Source organism: Lathamus discolor, chromosome 3 (genome assembly GCF_037157495.1).
Source record: "Lathamus discolor isolate bLatDis1 chromosome 3, bLatDis1.hap1, whole genome shotgun sequence".
NCBI lineage: Eukaryota > Metazoa > Chordata > Aves > Psittaciformes > Psittacidae > Lathamus > Lathamus discolor.
In genome coordinates this window covers 137,142,119-137,169,532 of record NC_088886.1, presented here as the reverse complement: position 1 = coordinate 137,169,532, position 27,414 = coordinate 137,142,119, and the positions used below count along the sequence as shown (strand labels likewise).

Here is a 27,414-nt window from a genome sequence, read left to right as displayed (position 1 = left end):
GGGGTGCTGGTCAATGAGAAAATGAACATGAGCCGGCAGTGTGCGCTCACAGCCCAGAAAGCCAACCGTATCCTGGGCTGCATCAAAAGGAGCGTGACCAGCAGGTCGAAGGAGGTGATCCTGCCCCTCTACTCTGCTCTTGTGAGACCTCACCTGGAGTATTGTGTGCAGTTCTGGTGTCCTCAACATAAAAAGGACATGGAGTTGTTGGAACAAGTCCAGAGGAGGCCACGAGGATGATCAGGGGACTGGAGCACCTCCCGTATAAAGATAGGCTGAGGAAGTTGGGGCTGTTCAGCCTGGAGAAGAGAAAGCTGCGTGGGGACCTCATAGCAGCCTTCCAGTATCTGAAGGGGGCCTATAGGGATGCTGGGGAGGGACTCTTTGTCAGGGACTGTAGTGACAGGACAAGGGGTAACGGGTTAAAACTTAAACAGGGGAAGTTTAGATTGGATATAAGGAGGAAATTGTTTCCTGTTAGGGTGGTGAGACACTGAAATCGGTTGCCCAGGGAGGTTGTGAGTGCTCCATCCCTGGCGGTGTTCAAGGCCAGGTTGGATGAAGCCTTGTGTGGGATGGTTTAGTGTGAGGTGTCCCTGCCCATGGCAGGGGGGTTGGAACTAGATGATCTTGAGGTCCTTTCCAACCCTAACTATTCTATGATTCTATGATTCTATTCTATGATTCTATGATTCTATAAAGTGCAGGTGAAGTAACCACAGCTGGTAGGTACATGGACTTCTTTAATTGCACTATGCATTCTCCCTTCCAGTGTCACTATGGCAATCTCAAGCCATCTGCAGGAACTCCATCCTACATTCTACTCTTGGCTTTACACAACAGTGCAGTCATTCAAACACAGACAGGCAAGACTCCTGCTAGGTACCTACCAACAGAATGCAAGGTGACTTCATAAAATCTCCATCTTGAGTAAATACACTGACTTCTTGGAACCAACTGAAAGGAAGAAACAAATGAGGCTGCTGGCTGAGCAGCAACAATGCATGGTCCCAAAGATATGAGGCATTGGACACCATCTGGGATAAGGCAGGCCATCTACAGACTATCACACATCTCAGGCAGATCTCTGGTCTGGCACTCAGATCTCACCCACCTGCACACCCACTTCAAGCCTTCACACTCAGCACAGCGCCTATGTCCTCGCTACTAGTCTCAACACCATCAACCTTCCCCCTCATACCAATGGGGAAGACACCCTGAGTCTGACCCTCACCCACTTCCCCAGACCCAGCAGCCCCTCAAGTGCAGTGCCAGGGGCCCACACACAGCCTTAGAAGAAGCTCTGAACTCCAACCCTTGCTTTCTCAAAGCCTGCCCAGGTGTAAAGCTCCAGCGATTCCTTTTTCTTTGCCATTTTCCCTCCCTCCTCCCTCTAGCCCCACCAGCACTTCCAGGCCACACAGTGAGCTGGGAGGTTGGAGTACACGAGGACCACTGCAGCAGTCGCACTGTTTCAGGCCCCCCCCCAACTCAAGACAATTTCTAAGAGCCATTTCTTATTCTCCACTCCGTGAAATGATTTCTGTTAATTGCCTGGTGGGAATCAGTTATAGGTGGGGGAGACTCTCCCCACACACACACCCTGGCCCCTAATTGGCTTATTGAAGTTTTAACGGGGCTTTCACCTGGAGAAGCTGGTAATTATTCCCTTCATTCCCCTCTTGCTTGTACCTGTAGCTTCACACTTGGGGCCTGCCTGGCTCCACGGGGGGTACTTTGTTCCCTCTAACTACAGGCCCCACACAAATGGGCCCAACAGCAGGAGAACTCAGCAAAGTGGTAATTTTCAGCCTAGCGTAATTAGCCAAGGTTCTTTCAGCCCAAACTGCTGAATGCGGAGGGGGCTGCCAGGGAGGGTGCGCATGTGGGAATGGCGGAACAGGGGCTGCTCTCAACAGGCTGACAAAGACCTCTGAGGGGCTTCAATCTGGGGTGACAGGAGGAGGGGGCTGGAGCGGGACAGCCTGCCTGGCAGAGCAGGGGCACAGCCAGCAGTGGGACACACACCGAAGAGGTCAGCTCATGACAAGCATCTTTCCTCCAGCCTATAGAACAGGGCTGTGCAGGATGCCAAAAAAAGCGGTAAAGGAGAAAAGAGATCCAGTGATGTACAATAGGAGCATGTGAAAAGGTGCAATGCATGACAGATTCTTGAAGGCCTCATGTAGCCTACGCTCCCAGGGTAGGATTTCTAGTCTGGTACCTTTGCACTGAGATGAAGGCAACAGACCTGGGTAGGGAAAACTGGACAGCGCAGGTCCAAGACAGGACAGCAAGAATTGTGCCAAGGACAAAGAACTCTTACTGCTGAGAATAATCAGGGAAAGAATCATTCACCTCCTCCAGCATCTGCCCCAAAAGCCAGAGAACAAGCAGAACCAGGAGGACAGCAACGGAGGCTCCAGGCTTTTTTTTGCTGAGCCATTTCCCATTAGCAAAACAAAACTTCTTTTCATAGTGGGACCTCACTCCACCTCCTTTTCTGTTACAAGCCTATGGTTCTGCAAAACCTACCAGGAAGCCTACTGCATGTGGGTTGACCAAACCACTTGGGTCCTAGTGTATTGCTCCTGAGTCACACCAGACTGGCACCAGTTGCCCCACAAGCCAGAAACCAGCATCCTGTGGCTCAGTGCTTCTGTAGATTCTTAGGACTTGCCAGCATCTTTGTCAGCTTTCTTTGAAATACCACCACTGCCTTCAGGATAGAAATCCTTGTCCTAGTTGGTCAGCTCCAGAGCTGTAGACAAATTAAACCTGCTCAGCTGACTTGACGGTCTCAGCTCCAGCGCAATGTGGTCTTTTTTTGTTATGTTAAACTATGTTTTGAAAAAACTCATCTGGTGTCCTTTGTGACTGCAGCATCCTACTGGAAAGCAGAACTAGATGGAACTAGAACAGGAACGGATTCTAGTTGGAACTAGATGATCCTAAGGTCCTTTCCAGCCCTAACTATTCTATGATTCTATGATTCCATGAACTGTCACAATCTAAAAGCTTGATCCTGCAATTTAGACTGACTGGCAAGAAAGCAAGTGAAAAGATGCTCATTACTGTCATCAGAGCACCAGTTACACAGGAGTGCTGAGCAAGCCCTAGGAGATAACAATCACAGCCTTCTGATCAGAAAGAAAGGAGATCCCCAGAGACTCCATACATGTCAAGGAAATGGGCAGCATAACTCCCAGGGCACAGACTCATAATTTCTGAGCTGCCCAAAATACACAAACATGGCCCAGTGCTGCAACGGGTTGCAAACTGGAGAGGTTGCCCAATTCTACCCCATAACGCTCTGATTTCTCTTCAGATCATATCCATCTTCCACATTTTAGTAAGGACTTCCACTGAAAGGTCAATTTTTTAAATTTCAATCCATTTTTTTTTTTTTTGCAGCCTCGCACAGGCTGCTGTAAGTACCTGCCACAGACACGAGTTCAGCTAGATACTGTGTGCCTTCAGCTCATCAATGCTCAAAGCTTTTCCCTTAAAAGCAGCCTTGGACACTTCTGAACAGTACATGCTTGCCACGAAATCAGTGCCAGCATCTGAGAAACAGACCCCAAGAATAAATATAATCAGACCCAAGCTGACCAGGCCAGTTTCAAGACTACACAGACAAACACAGCAAATGTTCCCAGCACCAGTGGGAACAGATACGTTGCCTATGCTCATACCTTATCACAAACCTTTCAGTGTCCAGGGCTTTTTTTCTTACAACCACGCACCCTACAAAGCGACATATAGAACTCATTTAAGTAAATACTCCAGCTGTCATTGCTGTGGACAAAAGTCTAAATTCATGCCCATGCGTAAAAAATGCTTAAAGAATCATGATGCAAAAGAAGAAAACTATTTTAAAAATATCTCCTTTCTGTTTTATAAGGTTCAGGACTGCCAAGTCCAATCCCAATATATCTTCAGACGTGACTGGCAGGGTTTTCAGTTAACAAGTATTCTTTTAGAAATGCATACATATATATATAATGACAGCTTATCTAAACTTTTCCATTAGAACATATGACTTTTGAAAATGAGCACATGACTTATTGAAAATGACTTTTCAATAAGCCAGCAATCCATGCATGCCAGTGAGGTCAGGGGGAGGGGAGAAGCCTTTCAGGTTTGCCAAAACAACTAAAACCCAAGAATGTTTTAGTTTAAAAGCAGGGGTGGGAAGGAATCTGTTTTTCTGGTGCCACAAGCCAGGAGTTATTTTTGTTTACTCCTTTTGCCATATGCACACACATGTACACCAAATTCAAACTTCCCAATTTAGGAGAATTTTGAAAAAAGGAATCGAGGTAGTGAGCAATATGAGGACTTCTCAACAAAAAAAACCCTCCATCATCTTACCACAAAGGGCAGCAGCTCTTCCTCCACATCATGCAGAGGCAGGAGCTTTGCTTGTACACACTTCTAGGGAAAAGAAGCCAAATCACTTAAAACCAGAGTATTTGATCTTCCTCCTCTGCTCTATGATATTCAATTTCCAAATTAAATCTAAACAAGTTGTTTGGAGGGTTTTAAAAAGCTAAAGATGAGGACAGGTGAAAGGGGAGAAGTGTGCATATGTGGCACATACTGCACATAGAGAAGTCCAGGACACTGAGCCATGGAGACACAGGTGCTCTGTGGAGGAGGTGAGCGAAGCCTCATCTGCGTTTAACTCAGCCATGAAATGACTCCTAGAGCTTTCCTGCTCTGATCATTCCAGCCCCGACATGGACATGCTTGCAACCACTTCAGCTCACTTGCCCTTAAAGCTCTGGGCAGCTTCCCCCTCCCCAGCTCTCCACTCTACGCAATACGATTTGCTTCAGGGTTTTTATGCTAAGTGTTTGGAACATGTCAACTGTTTGCCCCTAAGCGGCCAAGATACAGAATAAAGCCCCTGCTCTCCATCTGCAGGTTCAGGGCATACTTGGCTGTCAGCGAGCACCAGAGAGAAAAAACCTGCCAGTCAGGGTAGAAAGCCCCAGCCCTGAATGCAGATAAAGGCACACAAGTTATCATTAAATGGTGAGACAACACACATCTAGGCATAAGAATGTTTAGTCACCCCACCCCCCCCCAGATCCTGCACTACCAAAAAAACTGCTGAAAAAGTTTTGCAGGACCCAGAGCTGACACAGAGGTTTACAGTGCAAGTTATCATCTTCAGCACCTGTAATCAGGTTGGCCTGCAAGGCAGACCAAGTAGTATTGAATTTTAGTGATAACTGAAGTTAGCCAGATGAAGACAGGAAAGGGATCAGGCAAAATAGATGCTGCAGAGACTTGGAAAGAACAAGAAGGCAAAGAACAATTTAATATGACGCTTGATGTCAGTATATTGAAAAAAAGATGACAGAAAATGCAGTAGGAGGGAAAGGATTGCACTGAAAGGACTGCAAAAGAGCCCCCTCAGGCACATCTCTCGAGTTCACAATGGAACAGAGGATTCCCAAAACCACATCATCAACTGAAGTGAAGAAATAACTGATAAAGGGATATGAAGCACCACACTGCCTCCTGCACCTCAGTAAGTTGCTTCTAGGTGAAACAGGACAACCTGCTGTCAGTTAGTCCTACACATCAGGGAACAGAAGTCTGGAAGCTTTAGATGCACAAGCAGCTTTGTGGGCAGGAGTGTGGAACCACAGTTTCCTCCTTTCCTATGGCCTGCCTTATTCCCATGTGCTCCGAGATTTTAGGAAGTCTCATCCAGAAACAGCTATCAAAAGAACCATTTTTGCTTGGCAAGTCAAACACCCACATGAAGAAATGCCAGGACCAAGCTCACACGTCCGCCACTGAAATGAACAAATTACTAAAGTGACAGTATTTGATTCTGCATCAAGTTAGGAGTTTCCCAGTCAAAGCTGTTTCTGACCTTTATCGTGTAGATAAACAAGATCCACTTACATGACCATCAATTCAGGTTAGGCTGCATCTCTATGGACTCCAGTCAGAAGCTGCACTGGGAGAAAATTAGGTTCTTACCACATCTCAGGAATGTCACACGCAAAGTCCACTCTAAGAAACAACCGGCCAGCAAGCACTCATAACAGTCGTGGATTGCTGCTGCTTTGCACAAGGCCATTTACAGTTGGGGTGGCTTGGGAAAAACACTAAAATACTAAACAGAGCAGAGGGTATCCAGAGTATACTCCTGTAAGATGGTCAGGCAAAAGGTTTAAAAACAGAACTGTGTTTCTTCCTCAGGACATAACACTGAATTGAAAAGGAGCCTATAAAGACCAGAACAGATTCAGAAAGAAGAGATGAGCTGCTCACAGAGCTAGCATTTGCAAGTATGAAAGAAGCACTGGTCTGGATGCAAACTCCATCCAGGGAAACCCCAAACTCCAGCCAGGGAAACCCCAACCTCCCCATCACTGTAAGCTGGGAAGGAACAGGCAGGAACGGATCTTTCTGTGCTTGTCTTGTTTCTCATCCTTCTCACAAGACATCTAGTACTGACCACTGCTGGACATCAAATACTGGGGCAGATGAGTGCTGGGCTGACCCACCATAGACAGCAGAACATGAGAAATGCCCACTTTGGTCAAGCCATGGCCCACCTAACTCACTGCTTTGTCTCCAGCAGTGGTACTAGTACATGTTGTTTAGGAAGGACATGTGAACTTGGCAACTTTACGTGATCATTCTTTTTACTACCCCAGCATCCACGATTGCTTATACTAAGTTTTTAGAAAGTGTATTCCCATATTGTCCTTTCATTACAGAGCTGCTATCCATTAATTTACCAAATCCCTTTCAAAACTGCTGGCATCATCCACCTCCACAGCCTTCTGGTACAGGAAGTTCACTACACACTGTGTGAAAAAATACTATCTTTCGTCCATTTTAAAGTAATCTCCTAGTAGTTTTAAATATCTCTAGTTCTACTATTTCAGGATTTGGTGAATAACACTTTCAAGCTTACCTATTACCATCTTACTCTCCGTATTTCTTTTCAGGCTGGTTTCACCAGAACTGCCGAATGGAAGCAACCAAGTATCAGCACATCAGTAAGTTATGCAGAGTATCTGACTTAGGACCAAATACGGGGAAAGACCACAAAACCAAGATACAAGCTAGTAATGCAGTCATTTCTTTGGTACAGAACAGTGTTCCTCTGCTGTATCTCCTCTTCAGACATTGTTGGTTCATTGCCACTTCTGAGGCTCAACTAGTCTCAGTGACTCATACACCATATCACTGGCTTCACTGTGAGAGCTAGAGAGCCAGTACAGGCATGAGCATCTCGCAAACCATAGTCTCGGAAGCAGAGGCCAGAGACACTGCACAGTGGGAACAGTACTGTTCACCTGCACTCAATACTGCTAAAGTAGCCAATATACCTGCTCTGCCAGGCCACAAACTTATCTGAGGTGGTCTGCACACAACCTGTGTTCCCAGATTGCTCCAAGACCATCAGAAGACAGATGCTAGAGAAATATTGCTTTTGAAATTTCTGGAGCAGGCTCCCTTGCTTCTCCATTGTCAAAGAGGAAAAAAAATCCAGGGGGAGTATATGGAAAAGAAAAACATGCTCTAGGCCACATGCACTAATCAATACTCTGTGCAAGACAGAAAATAAGAAGCAAGAGAAAAACTGTTCCATCAGACAGTCCTGCTCCATCACCATCCCCCACTAAACCAGGTGAAGCAGGTCACTGAACAAGGTGCAGGTGCAAAGCTGAAGACAGCTACACCAGGAGGCAGAGACCAAGCAGAGCAATAGCAGCAGTTGCTGCTTGGCCCAGCTTAGTCTGTAATTGCCTCCTCTGATGAGTTTACTTCTTTCTGTAGTCTCCTTGTTTTAATTCCTTGATTTTTTTTTCCAGGGTGTGCAGTGGGGGAAGAGGTACACACACAGGTGATCCTCAGACTTCTTTTCTCCCTGAAAAAAAACAAGCTGTCAAGTTCCAGTTTGGAAGCCTCTATCCAGCCCCCACACTAATAAACTTCTGGGACTATCAATCACCTTGATACAGGTCTCTCTTCTCAAAGGAAATGGATTCTCTCTTCATTAGCTGCCTGTGTCTACCAACCATAGCAGGGCCTCATTTCAAGACCTCTTTGATGGACGGCTAGACTTAGAGGAATATGTACCTCAGTCTCAGAGGAGAGAGAACAAGGATTTACTAATTAGACAGGGCAACACACGTTAAAAGCTGTTTTTAATACCTGGCCCCAAATTAGCCCTGCACCTGTGAAGTGTCAGGATGCCTGCACAGAAGCAAGAGTACATCCCACATGCAGCGCATGTACAGAGATGGTGAATGAAGCCCCATGAACCCACAAGACCTCTTTAGAGCACGAAAGAGTTTGCAGCGGTTGTGCTTCATGCAGGTGGAAGGAGCAGAGAAGACCTGACAAATCCTAGATAATGAACCACAGAACACTACAGGCCAACACTACACAGAGAGAACAGACTTTCCAATCTACCTTCCAGTCTGGAGCAGTCTCATACTGCTCTGAAAAGTAACCAGATGAAACAGAGCCAAGGAGAGAGTCATAGCCACACAGTTCTGTCCACACACTTCCAGTGTCCAATTCCACTCACAACAGAGATGCAGCATGCCAGCCACTCAGGGCAGCTGAAGCATAGCTACAGGCAAGAAGCACTCTGGCATGCTGTATTTTAGAGTATATTAGCACAAAAGCCAGATGCACAACTGCACACATTGAGGAGAAATTTCCATTCTTCAGAGGAACCAGTCTCCCTTCAAGCCTGACTATCTCCTAGCCATTTGCTCCTCTCCAAACTCCAGCCCACATCTTCTCTCTACCTCCCACACTGTTTCAAAAGTAGTTTGCTTTACTAATCTACAGCCGGACTGATGCATTTGCTCATTTTAAACTCTCTGGCAAGCATCTTTTGTGAGAACTGAAGTGACTGGAGAAGACTGGGATGGGAGAAATCATCATCCTGATGTGTGCCTGACCCAATACGGGAGAAGCCCATCTCTGAGCCATGCTTTCATTCTTAACAGTATTTTTTCTAGATATGCCTGAAGATATTCCTGTGGGCAGTGCCATGCTCTCTGTCAAAATGCCAGGGTTAAATCAGAGATTTACATTTACGAATTCTGTAAATTCGTATCATCTGCAACCTTATCCAGGGCATAAAGATGACAGAGCCTGCCCAGGATGAAGGCACTGCTACTGCAAACATCCTCCCACTCTGCTAGGAACCAGCCTTCTGTGCAGAAAGGACCCTTCATTCAGGAGTGTCCTACAATCTACATTCCTATACTCGTACATTGCCTCTCCTGAGCTGGAACAGGAGACTGTAACTGTAGATTGGCAGAGCAATATACATTGCACACCACACACCTGAAGCAAGTCTGCTTTTCTTTTTTTCTTCATGAGGGCACTGGCTGATAAATAATCCAATCCCTGCTTGGAACAAATAAACTGTCTCCCTCTACTCCTAATCCAAAGATGCAATACGAAACCTTGTCCCAGGAATTCCAAGTTATTCTTCACACCCATTTATAAGTAAAGATGCACTTATAAGAACAACCATGCAGGCCTGTCTCAAGTTGGCACAGGCCATTTGGACCACAAAGCTACACACAAGCCCCAGTGCAGCCCCAGACATGCCATGCTGGAAGTTGGCCATTGACTTCCCGGGGATATCTCCAAATTCCTGTTGGATGCAACAGCCCTAATTCAGAGAAAGAATCAGAAAGATGACCTAAACAAGCGCTTTACACAGCATGGACTTCATATGCAGTGTAACATAGGCTTGAATTAACTCCACTGATCTCAGTCATAAAACATATATCCCTATGCTTCAAAGTAGTGCATTTTGGATAAAGTCCACAAATTTGATTCAGTAAGTACTAGCATCAAAAAGTTACCATCACCTACAACCTCCTATAAACTTCTTAGTTTTCTTCAGGAAAACTAGGACTAGCACCTGACTTCATGTGCACACAACCATCACTTCCTTCCCTTAACAAATAGAGAAGGATGCTTTACTATTATTCCTCTTCCTGCAGCAGTCTGAAACCTTCACTCTGACAAATTCAGTCCTTTTTCAGTTCTATCCCAAATAATATTTTTCTACTTTTAGAAGAACTGAGGTCGGGGGAATCCCCCAAAGAGGCCCAGTGCTTCCCTCCATGTAATGAAACCCTGTAATGGAATGCCCTGCACTCCAATTAGGAAGAAATGCTAATTTTCTCCAGTTGAGCACCCCCTCTAGATGTATCTAATTTGTTTCACTGCTTTCATCTCTCCCCTCCATCACATTTTCATTTAAAGGTTATGATCTGTTTGTGCCCTCCATGCCGCGCCCTGACAAGACACCCCTATGAGAGGTTGCAGGGGCCACGTCGCCTTTCCTAACCCCCTTCCAAACAAAAACCAAAGCTCTTTTTCCCTCCGCTGCCTCTTTAAGAAATGCAGAAAGATGAAGGGGAGGAGCAGGGAATTGGGAAGACAATAATTAAAAATAAAAAGTAAGCCCTCTTGCCAGTTGGGTTGTTGGTTGTTTCCAACAAAAGGTTAGAGACCTTTACACCATGAGCAACACCAGTAGGACCACTGCAGGCCAGCTGGGACAAACAGCATTACAGAGCTTTGCTGCTTCTGCAGATCCATTTTAGGAACAGCTGGCATGCAAGTATACCCTTTTGCAAAGGTTCCGAGATGCAGAACTGTTTAGCTCCTTGCAGGGCTGCGGAATACATTCTCTCCCACCTGTCACAGAAAGAGCCTGGTCAGAAAGGACGAGGAAAGTTGGCTCAGCTGAGGGGAAAGTCTCAGTGAAGATCTTCCCACTCCTCTCTAAATGGGTTATGCCTTGTTCTTGGAGCCTGCATTTTGTAAGTTCCTTCAGGAGAGCAGAGGCTTGAGCTGGGTAGCATGGGCTTTGGAACAGCTCTTCATAGCATCTATAAATTTGTGCTACCATGGCTCTGGCTGGCTGCTGGCAGGCTTGTATATCCACAAGGCAGAACCCATCTGGGCAGAACACCTGCCCAGACAAGCTTTCTACAAAGGCTGTATTGGTAGCAGATACAAGACAGGCACCCAGATCACCATGCTAGTGCCACACCACTTCCCACAGAAATTTCAAAGGGCATTTTCACCAACAGAGTATTATTTAAAAAGAATAAAATCCAGCCACCAACCTATCTCAGTTTCCTCCAGTGAGGCCCCTTTGCAGCCTACCCCAGTATTCTCAAACAAAACAGTATCCTTTGAGCAGAACCCAGGGTCTTCCCTATGTGAACCACCCTGCCAAGCCATTCATTACTTATGTTCAGCATCTTCCTCCCTTCACTTCAATTCTCTCCTTCAACTCCTGTCCATTAGAAAGGAAATCCCTGATCTACACTCTGTAGACAAAAGTTTCACCACACATCTGTTGTCAGCACAACACTCTACGAGTTCAAAGTGCCCAAAGAGCCTCTTTGGAGACAACACAGCAAAGCAGTCCCCATCTGAAACAGAGTGGGAATTGCTGGATTCCACCTGTGGCACAGCCTAGAACAACTACCCCTTTGGAAAAAGGAGAGGACCAGCTAGATACATAGCCCAGGCTGACCATTGAGCAGCCTGTTCTTGACAGTAAGATGAAGCTGGAAACATACGGCAAGAGTACTTTCTGTTATTAATAGGCACTTTGCTAATACTGCCCAAGATAGCCAGCTCCCTTTCAGTCATTTCCTGCTGCATCCATTGAATCCTGTCAGTCAGAGCTATATGCTCCATTACATGCTATTTCCTCTCTATGTCTGCAACGCCTCCAAGAGCTTTTGCAGAAAGTCCTGATGACCTCCTCTCTTCCCAACTTCCACAGACAAGATTCCCTCATAATGCAATTTTCTGGGACCACAAATGGGGAAAGAGTAGGAGTCACACAAAGATTTACTTTATATATATAGCACACTTGCTCTTTCTTCCCACCCCAATGTTAGGCCCCCTCCTCTATCTGGTCCATGCAAACAAACCCCGAGTGGGAAAGAGTGTTTGGAAGAGGCCTGTGTCTGGGCCAGCCGTCTTTCATCCAGAAGATGCCTCTTCCCATTGGAAAATACAAGCATTGTGTGAAAACATTTTAATATATTCATGCACATTCCTATAGCTCGCAGGAGCGAATGGGTCCCAGCACCCTCCCCTCCCTGCCTTCCAAATGATTTTCATAGGCAGTGATGCACTGGGAATGCCACTTGTTTTCTCGAATGCCCACGAGTATGTAAATTGTGGGAATATGCGGGCCAAGGGCCGCGGGTTTATTGTGCTGCAGAAAAGATTTTACTAATTACTTGCCTAAACTCCAAAGCAGTACGCCTGCTCTTTTACAAAGAGGGAGAGCGGGTGGTGGGAAGAGGAGGAGGGGGAAAAAGGGGGGGGGGGGGGGGGGGAAGAGAGAGTAAAGGGAAAGAGGGAGAAGGAGAGAGAGCAAGGGATGCATTTCAAAGTTTCTCCAGCAATTGGATGGGGGGGAGCTGGGCCCAATGTGAAATCATAGAGGTCAAAGGTGGGTCTCCCTCCCTTGTGAGAAAGTGGTGAATCAGGACGGTTTATCAAACGATCATTTTCTTTTGAAACTGGGAGGCAGCGGCTGGGACAATTCTGCAGATGTGCTTGATGAGTTCGGGACAAAAATGGGCCGCCTCCTCCCCCCCTCCCCCTTTAAGGTCTCCCATCAGGGGTTGCTTCTCCCTCCACTGCTTCCAGGACCCTCCCCTCCCTTCTTCAGTGGTCAGCTGAGACCCCCACCCACTGACCGCCTTTGTGTTCCTGGCCTTTGGACACACTGACAGGGCCCTTTATGAGACCCCAATCAAGACCCCCATGTCACAGGTACCTAGTAGAGATACCAGACCCTTTTCAAATGAGGAACAACAAGGAAAATATGCTGGCCCATTGTCCCAGCACAGCACCAAGGGAGATGAAAGGGACAGGCTGCTCCCTCTCTGCAGACCGCCTGCCAATCAACCCCAGTTATTAAGGTCACGATGTGGAAATTCTTTTGACCTACACCTAATCAAAGATGCACCATGGCCTTTTGAGACAACACAGGGGAAGGTGGGAGGGCAGGCATCCCCCTGCCCTCCCCACCCATAAATACAGTGGAGCTTCCAAAGAGAATTTAGTAGGAATTACCCCAGTTAGTACAGCAGCACACTTGCCCCAAGTACTGCTGGGGCAGCCAAGGTGGACTCCATGCTGGCATCCGCCCTCAGAAGAGCTAAAGTTAAAAGCTTTCCTTGTTGAAAAGTTACAGACTGAGCAATGCTGGAGGTGGCTCAGAAGTCACGACCAAGAACCCTGCGTGACTAATACTAAGCATCCTCTTTCCCATTTCCAATAGCTTTGGTTTGCTCAGGCTGTGGGCTTCACAAAACATTCAGCACTATCCAACACTGGGCCCTGAAGAAGGAAAACCCAGTGAACATGAACCTATAAGCCTTCAAAAGCTGAAACACCTGGAAGAGTGGATAGATTTTAGCAGTGCAGAGCAGTCATTCTGAATCCCCCTTGCATTATACAGGATGAAGATACCAGTATGACATTGATGGTGGCAGTTCTTGGGACTACGCAGAAATCTATCAGTGAGAGGAGTTAGAACCTACCTGCAGTGCTAGAGCAATCAGATGTGTGGTACAAAACAGAGCATGGGTCAAGATGGGATCAGAGAAGCAAAATGGGATCAAAGAAGCAAATCCCACCACACAGCTCCAGAGTAACTGAAATATAGACAAGCTCACCTGCCCCTGAAGAGTTGTTCTGTATCACTCACTGTCTGAGTCAGCGCCATACACTCAGTAACAGAACAGTTAGACACAATATTTCAACCTGACAATAGCGACAGACTAGTCAGTGGTAGTTCACACAAAAAAAGCAAAACAATCCAAACCCCAGAAGAGGAACATTTTAAGTACATATAGGAGGCTTCTGCAAGTGCATGATTTTGAATTAGGTCTTCTAGAAGAGGCACATGGTGTAAATCATGGCCACCTAAGACCAGTCTTGAAGAACAGAAACTTCTGGCACACCTCTTCACACACCATGCAGGGAATACCCTTCCCAATTTCATTACCAGCTTGCTGCCCTCATCCTATTGGCATCCTTCAAAGCCCATGGGGATCAAGCTCTTAGTGAAAAGCAAGCAAATTTGGTGTGGTGGTAGACTGAATACATGAACAGCGTGAAAATCACAACCACCAAGATGCAGGTTTCATTATGCTAAATACTTTGCTCATGTGTTGGCTCATTTCCTCTGCCTTTTAATCCACCTTCAGCTCATGAAAGACACCAGTTCAGTGCTACTGAGTTCCCCCAACTCCCATCGGAGAGCCTGCAGAAGATAACAGCCTACCAGCCATAATCAACTGGGTGAGACATGAGAAGTTGAAGATTCCAAAAGAGCTTTGGGACAAAGACTCATGTGTTTACATAAATCCTACTATACTGCTTCTCCACTGCAAGTCATTGCCATTCTCTAAACTGTCCCCTTGTTCCTTGGCTCTTATGCAATTGTTGAAGCAGGGGGAAGACAGTTTTTTTCTTCTTGATGTCAGACCAACTAGCTCTTATACCTGGAATTACTTACCAACAGCAACGCACAGTCTGGTTTAGGCTGCTGTGAGCCAAGATTCAAATGGACATTTCAACCAGCTATCTTCTCTAATGTTACAGTAAGCTGCAGTGCTCCGAACAGACATTACTTCAGCACTGCAACACAGAAGACTGAGGTGAGTTTCTTACTTCAAGGCAACATCCTCCACTATCACCCTCCTTTCAAATGTCAATAGCAGGTTGAGGACCAACCTCCTGCTGTCCTTGAGTGAATCAACACTTCTTTAGAGGGCTAGGCTGCTATCTTAGGACACTACAGCTCCACTTCCTACCTGAGGGCATGAGCTTGCACCCTCTGACACCTCCGGCCTCATCTGGGAGGAGTAACAGTAGAAGCTGAGGCTGGTTAGAGGCATCTGCACCTGGGGCTCTCACCGTGCAAGAGAGGTCCATCCCTCTCTGTCCCTTCCCGCCCTCAAAAGCAGCCCTTTGAAAGGCAGAGGAGGGAGCAGACACCACTCTAATTGTAGGAGTGAAACCTGGCATCCTCCTGCTCATCTACCTTTGCACTCCGTTCCCAGTTCTCTTTGAACCTCTGGTACAGCTTGTCAGGTCGCTGCCCTCCTGAGAGATCAGAAAAAAATTATGGCAGTGATTACTATTGTACACTGATTTGCAAGCTGGAAAAAGAGAGAAAAAGAGAGAGAGAGAACAGCCTCCATGTGTCAGGCTATGAAAGGGCTGTGACTGAAGCCGCCTGAAAAACAAACCCTTAATTTAAATGTTAATGAAAGTGCTGAAGAGACATCAGAGGCTTTGGTTTCTCTACAAGGAGCAGAATCACCAGGTCCAGAATTTATGGCCCCCTTCACCTCCCCTCTCCCCTTCTCTGCTCCATCAGCCAGAGAAGTTAGGAAAGGAAAAAAACCCTAATTTTAACATTAACTCCACACTTCCACCCTGGGATGCAATTGCTAAATTATCTGTTGGCAGGACACTGATCAAAGGTGGAAAAACAAAGGCACGCTGCACAACTGAGCAAAGGTAAACAGCAGCCAAGGTCTGCTGAAGTTCCCTTCTCCCCCTGCAAAGAAGCAAAGAGAAAATGATTGCAAACTGGAAACGGAAACCTCAAACCATAAGGCAGCCAGCCCCCTCAATTCAGTTTTTTCTGTCACATAGATTAAACAGACATGGATTCTCCTGTGCAAACCAAGCAGCACAAGATGCTTCCTCCAAGCTTGCAAAGTCAGACTCTCCCCTCAAGCAAGGGAAAGATGAGAAAAAACTGCAGGGGGAGAAAGAAAAAAAGCTTCAATATGCAACACAGCTCGACAGGATTAGAAACAGATGCCTGGGTTCTAATGCAGTTAGCTACTGCCTCCCGAAACCTGCTCACCTGCCCACAAACACCAGTAAGCCGATTCAGTCACAGCGAATGTATAAAGTTTTGCCCAAAAGTGACAAAAAGGGAGCAAGTCATCAGTCATGTGGACTTTAGAGGGCAAAGGAAAGAAACTCAAGTGCAGAAAGGTAAGCTGTGGTTTCTCAGCCTAAGGAAGTGTTTACACATGTGTTTGTTTCTAAATGAGTGGGAAGAGACACATGTATGTTCATGTGTTCACCCATGTGAAGAAGACCAGAGTCATCATCATACAATTAAAGAATGTAAACCAAAGTCTTCTTCCTCCCAACATCAAGGGAACAGGCAGGGCACACGGATAAGACACAGGTGTCATTTTAGCTCCAGAGGGGAGAAACTGATACTCATTTCCTGCTCTTCAGCTTCGGGGTGAAAGAGCACCAAGTCAGTTATGACTATTGCATATACCTAGAAACCCACATCCAGATCACTCCCCGAGGTCAGCAAGAGATGGTAGTTAATGCCACCACTAACTCTGCAAGTCCACCCTGGGATCTCACAGTTGAGCAGGTTCTTCCTGCCGCTGCTTAAGAAACAGCTGCAGGTCAGAGTCCCCTCTCAATTATTCAAACCGACCAGGCTCTACAGGGATCCCCAAGGACAGCAGAGCTATTGCTGCCTGATATTTTGCTGGCAATGCACAAACCAGAATAAACCCCAGTTACTTGTCCTAACTCCTAGCAGATTCAGAGAGGTTAACTGTGCAAAGCTAGGTCACAACAGAGCATCATTACAGCCAACAGCTCATCTTGATATGCAGTAGGGGATATCTGCTGATAAAAGTGGAGCGGGAAATGGTGGGGGGGGAACATTACCAAACATTTTAACTGCTACACATTAAGGCTTCAATTATAGTTAAAACTACTGCAAAGTTTCTCTGACTCAAGTGGGTTGTTTTGCTCTAATGCAATTTGCAACATCAGATTGTTTCACTTTCACAAAAAGTTTCCAGATAACCATTAAAAACAAGCCCTCAGAATTAATCATTTTGATTGTCCCCAGTGGAAGAGAGGCCCATTCAGTCAAGATGCCTGTCAGTAACCCTTCTCTTCCTTCCTTTCCCCAGCAAGTTTTGGGTATGTTTTACAATTTGTCTGAGGTTGTCCACAGGGGCAGAGGTCTCCCCGGATATTACTTCCCCATAATATTCCATGGGAGAAGCAATTATGTTAACAGAGATACAAATTAGCATGTTAAAACAGGAGTCAGGTCTCAACTACAATGCTGCATAAGCAGAAGAGAGAGAGCAAGCCTGGCTTTTTAAATTCAACTGTTCACAGACCTACTCATTTTCCTTTACATTAAACATTCAATGCAGCCAGCTATTGTCTTCGGTACAAGCTTTCCTCCTCTCTGGAGTAAACCTGCACTTCACCAAAGCAACATTCGCAAGAGGTCACTGCAGTAAACCAATGATGCATTTGGAAAAGGAGAGACCATCTTTTGGGCTTGCACACCCAAAGCATCTCTCTGCCACAACTGGGCACATCATGGTTGCCTGATGTTGCCCCACATTGCACCAAAGGTTTCCTAGCTCATTATCTATACTTGCACATTGAAAACCATTTTTATGCCTCTGTCATCTCTTTTATTGGTTTAAAATCTGATACACTTTGACTACAACATGGGAAGACCAGCTATCATGATACGTATTTTTAAATCTAAATAGCAAGTGTCTGTGGCCAGACCCAGAAGGAGAAGCCATCTTAGACTTGAATACTTATTTTAATCCAACACCAAATAATTTCTGAATCCAAGATTACTAATTAATTTAACATCAAGGTCCACTTTTTCCTTCCCCATCCAGTTTAAAAGCTTCTCTATCATTATGGAAAAAAAAAAACCAACAACTTGCAACTATTTTCCCCCTAAATAAAGGAACGTTTCAGTAGCGCAACACATACCATAAGCCTTATGGTTCTGCAGCCATAAATGCCAGCCAATCAGACCTCATTCTCTCCATAAACCTATCTCTCAAATTAAACAACGTAGAGTGGTAACTTCTCTTCCCTGGCTACTGCCACCTCAAGGAATCACAAAGCATGAAGGTGCCACTACTCCAAAAGAAACCCCTGAGTTTGCCTCACTTTGCACATTTGAATAGGTCCACTGCACTCAGGCTTGCCCTGGTCCCTGAGCACACATAAGTCACTGCAGTAAGCACCAGTAAATGAAAGTTTAACATCTGCATGACGCAGGGCTCAGAATACAAATAACTCAGGGGGAAGGGGATTACAAGCAGCTACGAAACATGGTTTAGGGTATACAGCCTTTCTGTAAGCACAGCCATGGAGGAGGACAGCTACGGAGACCAATTAAACCAGAACAAGTTGAGGCACCCTTATTTTAAGTATCCTATATGATCTCAGAGTCTTCTCTAGTCCCTGATGTGACAAGCAACGTTGGACCTGCTGGCCCAAGTACATCAACCAGCACAGCTATGCAGAAGACCTCTTGAAAACCCAGAAGAAACACAATGTCCACCTTATCCCCACTACCCTGCAGGGCGCTGCTAGAGATCCCCAAAGCAATGACACTCCAGTAATACACATGAATGTCAAGGCACTTTCATAGCTGAAAAGTTTATACAAAAGGCTAAGTGCAGTTCTCCCCTGCACAGTAAAAGAAGAAGTTGCAGTACTACCCCTTTACTGCCTTTTACCCTACTTAATCTCCCTTATGGGCTTCGTTCAGCTTGCAGACCCTCCAAGCATCCAGCCCGCCAAACACTACATCAAGAACAAAGCAGCCTCCCCTTTAGCTCAGCATATCTGTAAGAGTATCTCTGCAGTTAACACAGGGAAACTGTAGACAAATCAAAGCAGAATATCCAAGAAAGATGCCAAAAGCCAGAGGAGCTGCATTTTAAGACCACAAGTCTCTGAAGTTTAGCTTGGGTGTGCAGACACCTTCCACTACAGCAGCAACCAGCAGAGCGGGACTACAGCAGAAAACCCAGCTGTGGGTCAGGTGCACATGGGATACTTTCTAAGAAAGCTTCACACAGAGGAAGATATCATTGAAAAGCAAGTTTTGGTCTACAACCCTGACTATTCTAGAAAGTCTTAGTGGCAAACCTCCAGGTCAGGAAGCCACAGCCTCTCCAAAGCACTTTTGAATAGCTAGAGCTAAAGGAGCCCTGCCTGCTCCTGCCCTACCACACACAACTGCTTTGGGCTATTCTTGAGCAGTATGTGTCCACGGTGGTGGGTTCTCAGCAATACTGGGCCACAATACTTCAGTGGTTGGAGCCTGATTCTATAGCAGTTTGACATCATCAGAAATATCTGTTCATATGGAGGAGCTCTCACTTTATACCAGCACAAGTGAGAAGGGAGAACTGGGAGGACACATCAGATGTTTAGGAGGAAGTGGAGGTTATAGGCCATGTTCAGCCTCACTGAGGAACAAACGCATCCAAGCTCAGGCAAGAAGGATGGGGAGGAAAATCTTCACACACAAGTGCATAGGGAAAGCATATGGGTGATATATGGGCTCTTGCAAGTAAAACAGAAACCACAGAGCTCCCCAAAGCAGACCTTGCTAGAAACCAGATATTATCTTTTTGATACTCACCCTCATTAGACAGCAAGCAATAAAACCTATTAGAGAAAAATTCATCCCTCCTGCCCCTTGCCCTGTCCCTCCCCCACCACATGCCCTCCTGCTCTGATCCTCTCTCTCTTCTGGGATGGCTGCGATTTGTTCTGAGCAGCGACAGGTTTATAGGTTAGCCGACACCTTCTCTCTGTGGAATTTTAATTAACTTCTCCCAGCGTCCATACGTGAAGGAGCAGGGCTCCCATTATACGAGGTCAGCAGCGTGTTTCAGGCCCTGCTATATCAGCCGTCAAATTGAAGAATTAATGACGTGGCTAATTGGCTCTAATTCTCCACCCACCCTGTCCCCCCCCCAAAACACAGAGGGATGGGGGGGACGGTAGGGAGGGCTAACAAGGGAGGCTGGTACAGTCCACAGTCTCATAAGAAAACAGGAGTGCACAATTTAAGCCCACTTGTCCATGGGGTAGCTGTTCTACCACCTCCCATTTATCACTCTGCAGGGAGGAAAAGGGGGGTGGGGAGACTGTGGGTAAATATTGTGACAGAGAGTGTGCACAAGCGTGCACACCAGGGAGAGGAACACTGTCCTGACAAGAGGCCACCTCAGTAGGTCATCACTTAGGAGCAGGAAGCAGCATGCCACTGGGCTTTAACCAGCCACGGTGCTAGAGTCAGACCCTGTCTGCTAGAAAAGGGGCCCTTGCAGCACAGAAGACAGCAAAGGGCTTCTAACAACTTGCAGCAGCATTAATGCTACATCGCACTTCTTCAAAAACACTATCTCAATCACAGCAATGGGAAAGGGAATGGCAAAATCATAGCAGGTCTCAAGGGTCATTTCCCTGATAATGCCATTAGCTCTGTACCACTAAGTTTCTGCTGACTGCAAAACAAGCCTGGAAGTCTAATGAGGACAGCAGTTGTGGGAAGTACTTTGGTTTTGCACAAGCCTAAAATTCACCAGCTGCAGACAGCACATGGCCAGAAACAGCAGCTCTTCTTCCCCTCTTCCTTGAGGAAGGATGAGGGAGAATCTCTGTTGCACGTAGAAGACCAGCTTAACCATGAACTGAAGAGACAGACTGTTGCTGGTCAGTGTAAGATTTTAACAGTGAGAGTTTAAGTTTCACTTCAAGAATGGGAGCACTTTGAAAAACACTGTAGGAGACATTAGTGTAGGTACAAATTTGTGGACACATGATTTGTGGACAAATCAAAGCAGAATAACCAAGAAAGATGTCAGAAGCCAGAGGAGCTGCATTGTAAGAGCACAAGCCTCTGAAGATTAGCTTGGGTGTACAGACACCTTCCATCAGAGCAGCAACCAGCAGAGCCCCACATGATGGAGTTGTAGTTGTAGCATTATGCCCATACTTGAAGCACAGGGCTACAGGCAATAGAGGCTGGAACACTTCATCCCTGAACTCCACCTTAATCTTTCCTAGTTCCACATGCTCAAAGAAAACCAAGCCCTAACCACTGCACACAGCTCCCAAGCAGGGACCTTTATGTCAGAGAAGAGAAACATAAGTTGGCATCTTTTCAGCTCGGAAAACCACAAGAGGATCTGATTCATTCCTTCTAATTAGCAAGTCAGAGAGGCTGCTCTGCAAGTAAGAACAAGCATGTATCACCTGAGACAGTAACAGGAACTTAGGGCCATTCTGACAGCCTCTATGAGGGGATCACTCCACTGTTATGGGGAACAAAGACCACATGGCTCCTCCCTGAGCTCCCACTGCAGGCACAAGCACCTGATCAGCCTCCACCCAAATCAAGTCCCTGGAAGCACCACACTGGTGCCTTGGAGAGATGTGTGGACACAGCCTATCCAAATCCTTTACTTCTCTCTGTTGGAAATTGGGAATAAAGAGATCTCAGTTACCTTAACAATGGGCTGATAGCAATGGACCAGACTCGATCCTCTGTCTGCACTGTATGTAGACACTGCCCAACTCTGCCCGTGGACAGGGACCAAACCTAAAGAAAGAGATGCATGTTATGCCACATCACCCAGAAGGTGCAGATGGTAGGATGCACACTTAATGTTGTGCTGGAAGAGCTGTCAAAGCTGCTACTCTCACTTTCCTTGAGATGCTCTCCCTAGTTCCCATGACTTATTTCTGAGAAGCAGAGCCTTCAATTACTTACAGAAAAAAAGCACTTAAAAGTCACACAAAGATTCAGCTTATGAGTATGACCTTCCATCCCACTGGTAACAGAGCGAGCACCCCTATCATCATATGCTCTCTAGGGCAGCACTCACCACAGCAACTTATCTTCTGCAGTTAAATAAACAAGAAGTGGGATTAGTTTAAATCGCTGCTGTTCAACTGAACAGCATGGGGAAATTCTGTACCAGCCCTGAAAAATCTCCATTCATATTATCTATAAAATTAATCGTTCGCTACCATGTAAAATAGGTTTTCTATAAACCCACTCCCTTTCGACCAAGTTTCTTATGTGTACCTCAGGCTATTTTCAAACAGACTCCCCTTGCCACTGACAATGTGGGAGAGTGTCTTCCCTCCCCCGTAAGTGCATACATGCACATTCCCTTCCACCAGTTCACCACACACCCCTTTGTTTCTAAGTCCTAATAAACAGCCCCAGATTCTTGCTGGGACCTCTGCTTGTGGCCCTCATTTTCTCCACCTTGCCTTCATTCTTGGCCCACAGGGCTGGAGACCCCTAGTTCTCTGTAACCCACCCCCAGTGTTTTACTTCAAGACTTCAAAGCTGGGAGTGCCCTATTTGTTTGTTTGTTGATAATGCCCAGGATTGCAGGCTATTCTTGTCAGCGGGGAATTTAGCACCTAGTGTCAGCAAAAGCAGCAGAAAAGCTTAACTCTTTTAAGGCATCCCTATCTCCTACAGGTTAAAAATATTGCTCAGAGCACACTATCTGGTGCCTATCACACAGGAATGTACATTAGCAGCTCTTCAGGGCTTAGTCCTAATCAACACTCAGCAGAGCCCTCAATAGCTTAGACACTTAGAGCCCCTTTAAAAGGCTGGTAGGGATTCCCTTCCACCCTCCAAGAGTCTCATTCACGCAAACAAGGCAGCCTACAAAAGAGATGATAAAAAATAAGAAGTGAACATCCCTAGAGCCTATGCTGTGGCAAGCATTCGGTGGGCAAGATCTCACACTAGCTCCAAGAAAAACAGTCTTAAATTCCCCTCTGGCCTTCAGGAATTTGTTCTCAAGGTCAGGGAGGTCTGTCCTCTGGCTGCCAGGGAAGCAGCAAGAAGGCACTCTCCCAGCAAAGAGGCTCCACAGAACATAGAGAAGCAGCCTTGCTTAAGTGTGAGACAAAGCAGCATCAAGGCCTTGCTCCCAAAAGACAAGCAGCATCCCCAGCAGTGTCCTTTGCATCTGAACACTGCTCCGCTTGGGAGTAATTTTACCCAGGAGCAGACCCATACAGAGGGAAAAACAAGAATAGATAGCGTCATGCTGCTCAGCAGCCCACCAGAGAGTTGCCCACTACCACACTTACAAATCTTTGAAAGAGACATTTAAGTCTTTCTTTGCCTCACCTTCCCCTTTTGCAAAACAGGAATAACAGAAATTCCTCCATTAATACTCTACAGTATGTAGCAGGGGCCAAGAGTATCTATCAGCCTAGCCTGAGCAACAGCCAAAGCTTTCAACATACAGCAACCACTTCCAACAATGAAACAAGTGGTTGTGAAGATGTTACACCATGCAAGCAAAACAAGGGCAAGACACCTACATGCAGTTTCCTAAACTAGTAAAACAGAGCTGGTTAGAGATCAGGAGAAAAACTCCCCAGGTCCATGTAGGAATAGAGCACTCCCAACCAGATCCAGAAGGACAAAAGTCAACAAGGTCCTGCCTCAAAAATAAATAGTCAAAAATTGTGTGATAGGATTAGTGATGCCAGCTGGAAGAGAAAAATGGGAGCTAACAGTAGTCATAGTCTAACTTCACTCCTGGTTTGCAAACCAAGAATGATTAAAAAAAACCCAAACCCAAACAATAAAATACCCCAAAATACTACCACTACTAATAATAATAAAACCCACCACACCACCACAAACCACAAATAAATAAACCACAACCCTACAGACTTGGAAAAGACATCATGCTATCCCTTAAAGAGACTGAACATACAATAGAGAACATGTGAGGCAGAACTGCATCACAAATCAAGGATGTGCTTGAGATAAATACAACAAATTTCAGACTACCTGCATGGATCACCACTGCAGTGTTAGACAGATGTACAGCAAAAGAAGCAAAACATCAGCTGCTGCCTTCTGCACCTCCTAGTTTAAACCAGCAGCTGATGTCATGAAGTGACAAATCTCTTTCTTAAAAGCTTGGCACAGTAAGCATCTTTTCAGAGACCTGAGCCTACAGCAAGATGTCCTGCACTCCTCCTGCAGACACACAAGACAGGGCTCACAACAGTTCTGCTGACACTTAAACATTCATGGAACAAGACCTCTGAAGTCACCTCTGCAGCAGCACCTGCAGCTGCTGGAACATCACTGCTCACCTTCGCTGTTCTGTCCCGGGAGCCGCTGACAATAAGGCCACCTTGGAAGTCCACACAGTTCACCTCCTGTTCATGTGCAGCAAACTTGATGCTGTAGGAGCCATGGATCTTGTGAAGGACAATATTTCCATCTCTGAAAAACAAATCCCCAGGCAGGGAGTCTGTATCAGCTGCATCTCCCTTGAACATACACCTTCCATTAGTGCCACATTAGTACCACAAAAAGACCAGGACTGATGTCTCACGGGAGCTGAAATTCATGCAGCATTATCAACCCTCCACTCCTCACACATCACCTGTTCTCTTACAATCCCACATCTGGCCAGTCAAAGGCTGCTGCACATGAAAATTTTCCTGGCTCTCTTTCCACCCTCCACTTGGTGTTAAGCTGCAGAAACTAGCAGAGCAGCCATTCCTCCTCCTACTGCTTTAAGCTTGCCAGAATCCTGGCTGGATGCTCAATGACTGGAGTAAGGGAAAAAGTGAGAGGTCATTCTCACCCATGTCCAAGCCTCAGCTTTTCATTTACTTCAGAGCAGCCGTGCAAGGTATTGTGCTTTGAATTAACTAGAAAGGTATTTAGACTTTTTTTTCAACCAATACAGTTACTGGAATTTTACATGCATGTGTTTGTTTTCACCTGAATTTTGGTCTACAGTTCACAGGGGAGAGTCTCAAGATATCCAGGGCAGACAGCCACGCCTGCATCTCCCAATTCTGTGTTTAAGTGCCATGTATATTAATAGCTAAAACTTCGTAAATAACAGTTCTGTTATTTGCTGTTACTGAAAAAGGCTAGTCAAATGCAAAATTAATTGGAGAAATGTGTGTGTGCTGGAATGCTTGGCAGTTTTCCCCCTCTCCATGATTATACCAGTACTTTTAACAAACATACACTTGTGTCTAGAATGCTTTATGCACCACTGTGGTCCCAGTTAACCAGCAGTTGCGAATAACAGAACACTGTTGGGCTACCCTGACTCTAACAGGGACAGAAATTAAAACTGCACATCAGTTGGGATTGTCTGATCAGTCAATCCTGATTCAACTATCCTGTGGATATAGACACAAGTTCAAAAGAGAAAAGGACACCTGATAAGGTCGACAGCACAAGACTCTGCTCCTCTACTGCTGTAGTAGAAACTTTCTCAGGACAGAACCAAATCACACGAGGAAGCAGCAGCAGTTGAACACAGCCAAGTATGAGGACATGTGTAGCAATATTGACTTCTCTGCTCTGGGCTGGAGTTACACAAAGCCTTTCCAACTTCACTGCCACACTCCTTGGGCTTCTTCATTCACCCAACTTACCCCCCTCCACTGACGATGTGAGAGTTGACAAGAACAAAGCGACATACGTCCTCCTGGTGGCCAGAGAAGATAGCTTGAGGGTGACGCTGCAAACCTGTACCATCAGGACACAGCCTGTAGGCCTGGATGTTCTCTGCTTGAGACAGGTAGAGGTACTCGCCATCCAGCTCTATCCAGGGCATCAAACTGCGAACAGACAGCAGGTTGGGAAGAAAGCTAAGAAGCTACTAGGAGAAAAATTAACTCTATCCGTGCTCAAACCAGGACAGGGGGTACAGGATCAGGCAGAAGACAAGAAGATAGCTTCACAAATAACACACAAAAAGGAAATAGAAGATTGCATATGTAAACGTATCAACAAAAGCAAATGCCCGTTCATGAAAACTGGGAAGTTGGAGCTGCTGCTCACATGCAAAGGCAGGGCTTAATATAGTAGCACAGCTAACAAGTGAGGCTTCTCCAGCAACATACATAGCAGATCACATTGCTGGCATTTTTCTAACCAAGAGCTGAAGTAAAGGAAGCATGGAATCTCTGAAAGAGAAGATGGCCAAGAGTCTACTGAGTTCAGATAGGAAATACTTAAGGCTCCCTGACCCCATTTCACAAGCCCTGTACTTTTTAAGAAATGATGCTATCAGGCATTTGTGAGCTATGCTGAGCATTTCTAACAGAGCCTTCAATAGGAGGCTCCTGATGCAGTCTTGATCCTGCACATTATTTACTGATGCTCAGCAGAGACCACAAAGCTGCCAGTATTTCACATGCATCTGAGCAGGTCACATCAAATAACACACATCTTCCTAGAAGCAGAAAGTCTTCCACCTCTTCCATTCACTGTATGCTGATATGTAAAGCAGCAGGGTAAGTAAGTCTGAAGCCGTCCAAGCACTTTGTGCTCATCATGTAGAGGAGTTATTTTTCTACATTCACACCTCTTCCACCTCTCAAACAAAAGCAACTTCAGGGTTATCTCTTGATCTCTGTTGTCTGTCTTTCAGAAGAGCACATACACCCTTTCTGCCCCATGCTTTCTATGGGACAGTGGCAGGTTTCTACAGACAAGTGCCATGCCAAGGGCAGTGGACTGCTAAGGGAGCTGTCCCAAAGTATTCTGAAAATTGAAATTACAAGGGGAAAAAATGCTTCACTTCCTGGGAGACCGAGAAGGAGACACTCCAGCAATGTTTGAATCAAGTCTGTCATCACAAGTTTTGTTTATTTATTCTTGAAACAAAATCAAAATACAGAAAACAGAACAGGCTACACTGCACATTTGGACAGAGAGCTCTTTGTTCTTAAGCACCAGAGAATCAGCAAATATGCCTTCTGCATCTGGCCTTGCCATATCCAGAGAGACATGGGCCTTGCGTCCTATTGGGCATGGATGTGTAAAATTGTCTCCACTCTGCAGACATTGCTGAGTGCACCAACAACGCATGCAAACTTTGAGCAAAATCAGAGCCTTTCCACAGAGCAGCCTTTCAATTTTCAAACTATTCAGGAACAAACTGTTTCAAAAGTAGGGAAGCTTCTCAAAAAACTGTATCCCTCATTTTTGCAGATCATTCATTCTCAGAGGTCACAATTTTCTTTGTCAGCAGAGCCATTACACATAGCCGCTCCACGTAACATCACAATTTAGAACCAGAAACAAGCAAGAGAACAAGATTACTTATCAAATAGAAGCTTCCTGCTCACCTGCATTTATCTCCAATAACAGGCTTTTAGTCACATAAAGCAGTTGAACATAGGCTATAATGTTAATCTGGGACTTGATCATATGCATGGAAAAAGTAAGAGGCATCTCTAGAGCAGAAGCTTTGGTTTTAGGCAAGCTTTGATTTCCTTTTCCTTCCTCCACTCCTACGCAGTCCTCTAAAAGCAAGTGAATATCCAGCTTACTTAAGCTACAGCCAGTTTCTGTGGCTCTCCTCCTGCTGCAGTTTAGCTTTTTACCTTTTTCTATGGCTTTTTCATAAGGAGAAGCAACAAATTTGAAGCAGGACAAATGAAAATTAGAGGATGCCATTC

General features: G+C 45.8%; 1 protein-coding gene across 3 annotated transcripts in view; it reads right to left on the bottom strand.

The window, feature by feature from the left end:
- The window catches only part of FBXW4 (F-box and WD repeat domain containing 4), a 63,901-nt gene that overhangs the window by 22,412 nt on the left and 14,075 nt on the right, over positions 1–27,414 (bottom strand). For all 3 annotated transcript variants that reach the window (XM_065672093.1, XM_065672094.1, XM_065672095.1), the window contains 3 exons: positions 25,381–25,566; positions 24,070–24,202; positions 21,426–21,520 (listed from right to left, as the gene is read on the bottom strand). In XM_065672093.1, the coding sequence (XP_065528165.1) occupies positions 21,426–21,520; positions 24,070–24,202; positions 25,381–25,566 (414 nt within the window). The remainder of the gene's footprint in view (positions 1–21,425; positions 21,521–24,069; positions 24,203–25,380; positions 25,567–27,414) is intronic.